Source organism: Nicotiana tabacum, chromosome 4 (assembly GCF_000715075.1).
Source record: "Nicotiana tabacum cultivar K326 chromosome 4, ASM71507v2, whole genome shotgun sequence".
NCBI lineage: Eukaryota > Viridiplantae > Streptophyta > Magnoliopsida > Solanales > Solanaceae > Nicotiana > Nicotiana tabacum.
The window spans coordinates 793006-798783 of record NC_134083.1 but is presented as its reverse complement, the minus strand read 5'-3'; the positions used below and the strand labels follow the sequence as shown (position 1 = coordinate 798783).

The 5778-nt window shown below is 37.6% G+C and overlaps 1 protein-coding gene across 6 annotated transcripts; it reads left to right on the top strand.

The window, feature by feature from the left end:
- The first annotated feature begins 47 nt into the window (after positions 1-47).
- Positions 48-5194, top strand: LOC107786021 (uncharacterized). 6 transcript variants are annotated; one of them, XM_016607451.2, is made up of 5 exons: positions 48-298; positions 733-1008; positions 1777-1931; positions 4278-4414; positions 4856-5194. In XM_016607451.2, the coding sequence occupies exons 2-5, from the start codon at positions 755-757 to the stop codon at positions 5021-5023; spliced, it is 714 nt and encodes a 237-aa protein (XP_016462937.1). In that variant the 5' UTR covers positions 48-298; positions 733-754; the 3' UTR covers positions 5024-5194. The 6 variants fall into 6 exon arrangements, 4 of the variants coding, with proteins under 4 accessions (XP_016462937.1, XP_016462939.1, XP_016462938.1 ...); XR_012708419.1 differs by having other exon boundaries at positions 54-298; positions 887-1008; positions 3831-4414; XM_016607453.2 differs by having other exon boundaries at positions 54-298; positions 737-1008.
- The last annotated feature ends 584 nt before the right edge of the window (positions 5195-5778 follow it).

The following is a 5778-nucleotide window of genomic DNA, read 5'->3' as shown; positions in this document are numbered from 1 at the left end:
AATTAATTTCTATTGCGGCGTGCAACCCGCTCCAACAATATCAACTTACAGTCAAAAAGAAAGAACTGTGGGAGTCGAAGAGAGAGGTTAAGAGAGAAATGATAGCGGTGGTTAAATGGAGAGGACGGAAATGAATGGCAAAAGAGAATAAAGGTATCATCATCGGTACAGAAAGGGCATATCGATCCTCTCGTCTCTCGTTTTCTGTATCGTCAGTCCCTAGCGCAGTGGGAGCTCAAGCTACACAAGCTGCCGAGAGAGAGAGCAGCTGCGTTGCAAAGGGGTCAACTCTTAATCGGTATGTTCCCCTTTTTAGCTCTTGCGGTTCCGCTCTCCTTTCCGCAAATTGTAATTTAACCTACTTCCGTAGAATCAGTTTCTTCTCCCGCCCTTTTAACTAACTTGGGTTTTCAGTCTTTAAATGTCAAAAAAGTAGAAACTCCTTCCTCCTAATTGGTGTGGGGATTATGGCTCCATCATCATTCCATTGCCTGATTATTCTGAAAAGCTAAAAATGGATTTCTTATGCGTCAGATAATGCTAGAATTAGTATAGTCGATCATGGTGGTGTAGATACCTAGTGCTTTACTAACCTCAATTTGTGGAATTTATTGTTCAAGTTATGGTAATTTCCTGGAAACTCCAAGTTGGCTTGTCATTGTTCTTTTCAGCTTTGACTTGTTTATTCTCTTTACTCAGAACCAATTCTTCTTCATTTGGTGATGCATATAGATAGTGTGGTTTTCTTGTCCCGATGTCAAACGAAGGGAACCATGTCTCTCTGTCTTCCGCTGATTGTGCTTTTGGGAAGCTTCCAGATCATCTGCTTATAGAAATTTTCGTTTGCGTCCCTATATCTGACTGGGGATATTTGTCTTGTGTTAAGAAACATTGGGCTCATCTGTTTCGGCAAGAGTTCTTGTGGAATGCTGCTCTTCTCAGAACTTTTCCTCTAGCTCGCCATGCTAAGAGATGGCCAGGGCCTATTCCTCAAGGCTTGAGCAAAAGGTAGGAGGAAAGAGCTGATGTGCACTCTTTTATTGTGCAGGCAGGGGAAAAAATTACTGAAAATTTTCATTGATTGGCATTTGAAAACTTAAAGACATCTCATGATATTACCTCCATTTCATTCAATTCATTTTTAGTTGTTTGGTGCTCCTAGTTTCCATATGGAATGTCTCTCTTGCATTTTGAGTTCATGCTAAAATGATGTCACTGTATCAGTTAGAAAGTTTAGTGCACCCCTATTTACAATTCAGAATGTCCTCTTCTTCAATGCCTTAATTTTCAATTCTTACTTTCCAAAGTCAAAGCATGACAATTTGGAGGGAGAAAAGAGTTTCGACTTTATCTTAAAAATATTCCAGATATATTCAAAAGCAAAAGTTTTCACCCGTTCTGGATAAAACATGACACTATGGATTGTCTTTGCATCACCATATTCCTGGAATAGTCATTTTGGTTTATGATAAGATAGGAACTAGACTGTTAAAAAAACATATGACTGTATGAAGTTAGATATGATGAAAAGAATTATGTTTATGAAATCTTTGAAGTTCGTCATCAAAAGAATGTAAGCTTTGAAGTTAGGTATACTTCCTTTATATTCTGAGAGAACAGACAGCGACGTTGATCTGCACTCTAAAATGAATAAGATTGAAGAAAAAAGCTTATTTTAGAGCATCTTAAGGTTAATAGTTAATTTGACTTCATGTTTGATTTGTTATATCATGTTTTCTCTATGAGTGACATCCTGGTGCCATTACCTTGTTTCAGGAGATATGCTGCACTGTATGTCAGCAAACATATCTTTTCTCTGGGTGAAGAAGTGGACGACGAGATTGTTGGTCATGTCTATTTATTTCTCAAAGAGCAGCTTGAAATTTCGAAAATGCCACCTTTGTCTGGAGTACTTCATGGAACCATCATAGGTACAGTCTCATTAATGACCTACATTTCTGCTATTCCTCTTTTCTTTTGATGGACCTCTTGCTGTTTCTTATATTAAGAGATCCAAAGAGATACTTCAGATGTGAGGATTTCAGTATGACAATCTTGGCCTGGCTTTCTTGTTTCCTGAAAGCTTTAGCACTTCCATGTGCAAAGGAAATCATGTTCTTTGTTGTTTTTTTCTCATTCATAAACAAGAGACTTTATTGCCAAAAGGTTATATTAGTGGGAAAAGGAACTAGGTAGAAAATCAGCATAATCCTTTTCTGGCAAGGGAAATGTTAAGAACCATTGCACGAAAGAATAATAGCAAAAAGACTCAGCCTTGATAGGTCACACCATTGTCTTTAGTTCGAAAACCGGTAGGACTCTGCACTAGGTATTATTTTTTGATGTTTTCACAACAGAATAAAGCTAATAGAAGGTTAACATATCATCAAAATTTGAAGTACAAAATAAATTGTTTCTGAAACATGGTGTGTTACACCACTAATGTATAAAGTTGAGGTAAAGGTAAATGGATAAAGAAGATACAAAAAGCTTCCTAATCTTCATTTGGTGAAAGGCCATTGCAGTTACCACCATGAGGACTACGGCGTCCGCTACTTAAAAACATGCCAAGTTCCGAGTTGCATCATTTACTCTGATATCTGCTTCTGTATATAATAGAGAGCACAGTCCTTAAGCTGATAATTGCAGGAAATCTTAATATTTCATCTCAAACCAATGAAGTAAGGTGCAGGTATTATCAGTCTAATCAAGACTCAAGTACATAGCAACTTCAGATGGTAGGTTTCTTTGAAGTGTGTCTTAAGTTTCCTTGGCTTTACTTGAGCTTTGATTTGGACAGCATAATGCCCAACCGATTAGGCACATGTCTTTGCTGGTAGAGATTTAATGCCTCTTCTCTATTGAGCTCGAAACTTCCAAACTCTGGATGTTAAGTTTTCCTTGATATCAATTGACTTCATTTTCTCTTATTAAGAGTGGGGATATTTGGAAAGAGATACAATATCGGGTATCCTCTCTGGATTTTGAACAGATCTAAGGTGGGGTGGTAGCGCCTGCTTTATTTCATGTGTTTTGAATTTATATACCGGTCTGAGAAAAGTTAGCTCAGAATATGTTGGAGTCGGCTACAGAAATTCTCTATATCAATTCTGTCCATTTGAACCTGTGTCATTCTAATACTCAACAATATATCTTTTAGGAGTAAGGTTTTTTTAATGAGTAGAGGTTCTCTGCATCTCACAATTATCCCTGCACTGTGTAGAAACCTCGGAAAAGAATTAAATAAACCCTTGGCTAAAACCAAACCAATGTACAATATTGCTACATTGGAAGGAGCCGCTACAGCCATTCAAACTGTTCCAAAATACCCTTCAGAAATGAATATAAAATAAAAGGCGGAGAAGGGGTCATTGGAACAACAATATGATTGTGCTATATTCTTGTGGAACTAGTGAGATTGGAAGAAACTATGTGCATCAGAGCCCAGAAGGAGCTACTTGCTTGAACAGTTACGGCTTTAACTGATTGATGCTATTACGTATAGAATATCAGCTTATCGGCTGCCTTGCAGATTACTATGGCTAGCCCGACAATGAAGCTGTACCACTTCTTTTGCTTGTGAAGGAACACTCGGAAATTAGATAGCGTACCTTTGAGCAGGAAAAGTGACGCCATGGAGAAACTACGGATCATGCCATAATTTATTTAGGCTTTATTTCTTACTTTTTAAGTTAAATTTACCTCTTTTATGGCTTCTCTGTCATTCTGAAACAGAAATATGAAGTTATGCAGCAGACACTTATAAAAAAGAAATTATGCAACATACATGAGATCTTCCAGTGAGATCTGATATCAGTTCAAAAATCCAGGGCAAACAAGCTTATGAAGTGGCTTTGATATCACAATCCCTTGAGGAGTATTTGGAGAAGGAACACTTTTTTTAATCTGTACTTGTATAGACTCAAAAGACTATGTTTGGTTGTGCTGTTCTTCTGTGTAGATGCACTGCATGTCTATATTATAGGTGTCAAGTCAGAAACTAACTTTGATATGGCCCCATCGATTGGAATTAAGTGTGGATCTATTTAGTGTTTAACGCTCTACACTCATAATATCCTGATATTAACCCATTATTTAACTTTTTCCTTCTCAACCCTATAATCTTGCTTTATCTTTTTGTTTCTCCGGTAAACAACCTCTCTATCCTCACAAGGTAGGGGTAAGGTCTGCGTACACACTACCCTTCCCAGACCCCACGGTGTGGGATAATACTGGGCATGTTGTTGTTGTTGTTGTTTATCTTTTTGTTTCTCCAGATCAGTTTATTGCCTGTGGTAAGTCGAGGGACATGGCTCATGAGCTTGCTTCAATAATATGGCTGGCTGTGATCGACAACTTGGAAGAGAATGAACAAACATTTGATTTACTAAAGCGTCTTGCATCAGAAGGGGATGTAAGCAAAATCACAAAATCTTCTATTCTTTGTCGTACCTCTGATAATCACTGTGTGTGTCCTGTATTGATGGTCTTGTTATGAGCATCATCTTTCTGAAGGTCAAAAGAGGGGGTTGGAGTGTCTGCAAATCAGTGTTCTTGATGTGTGCTTGTGTCCAATAGTTGTTAAATCAAACTGTAGTGATAGTTCTTTGTGTTGTTTTATACTTATCAAAAAAACAAAAAAAGTTGTGTGTTGTTTAATCTGCTAAGTTTTGTTATGTGGTAGGAGCTTGATTATAAGAGGCTAACTATCCAAATATTAAAGATGGCAGTAAGAGCGTCAAAACAAATAGACTCGAGTCTTTTGATGCAGTTATCATCTTACTTTATAGTTCAGACAATTTTCATGCTTTCTTTAGTAACATAGTGCTTCGTCTGTCCTTCAATATTTTTGCAGGTGATCTTACCTTTCCCGTACTCAAGGTCTTATAAAATCCAATCTCGAGTGTTTGAAAGGCTTTTCACAGACTTCCGTGACTGCCTGAATCATGTGGAGTACTGTGATCTTTTGGCATGTGCCAAGCAAAAGTTTCAACCTATACCATCTGCATGGTTGGGTTACTAGCTTTGCAGCATGCACTTACAAGTGTGTACAGAATGCAAGCGTCTATTCTGTTCCTGATTCTTAATATGTAATCTTGCAAGACATGTAAATGGAACATGACGGAGTGACAAGACTATGAATTCTAAATGCATATTGTAAAGGTTTATGTTCGAAATGAATGTGCTTTCAACCTGTCGGACTTGGAAAACAGGGGGAGGGGGTGTGATCCTACATCAAGATCACGGAATGCACATGAGAATGAGTAACTTGAGTTTGATTAGTTGTTTATCCGAAAAATGGATAGAGTTGAATTTATACGTAGTTCCAAGGATATGTGGCGCAACTTAATACAAATTGTAAGGATAAATAGAAATATAAATATGGATTGCAAAGAATGCGAAATAGATAAGGTTGTAAAGAACATGAATCTTAGGATTCATCAAGTAGAATCAATTTAAGAAGCCTGAAAGGACGATTCTTTACTATGGGAGAATATAGTATTTTTATTACAATGTAAGCCTGAAAAAACTTGCCTTTACAGAAATGATAACCATGCTCTTTATAGTAGAGGGACTTTGCTCTAAGCATAATAAAAAAAATACTCAGTGGGAGACCCATGATAAATCAATTTTTTCACAATTTCTGCCAAGATTCTCTCTAGTGGGATTGCAACGGCTTTTGTCTGCGAGCTCGATTTTGCCTAGAGCCCTCGATTTTGGTTTGAGCTCGATTCTAACCCGAGCTCTCGATCTTGGCTCAAGCTCGATTCTGACTCG

Coding starts and splice junctions, on each gene's coding strand:
- LOC107786021 (XM_016607451.2), top strand. CDS start 755: ATGTCAAACGAAGGGAACCATGTCTCTCTGTCTTCCGCTGATTGTGCT. Junction 1,932..4,277: donor ACTTCATGGAACCATCATAG/GTACAGTCTCAT, acceptor TTGTTTCTCCAG/ATCAGTTTATTGCCTGTGGT. Junction 4,415..4,855: donor GTCTTGCATCAGAAGGGGAT/GTAAGCAAAATC, acceptor ATATTTTTGCAG/GTGATCTTACCTTTCCCGTA.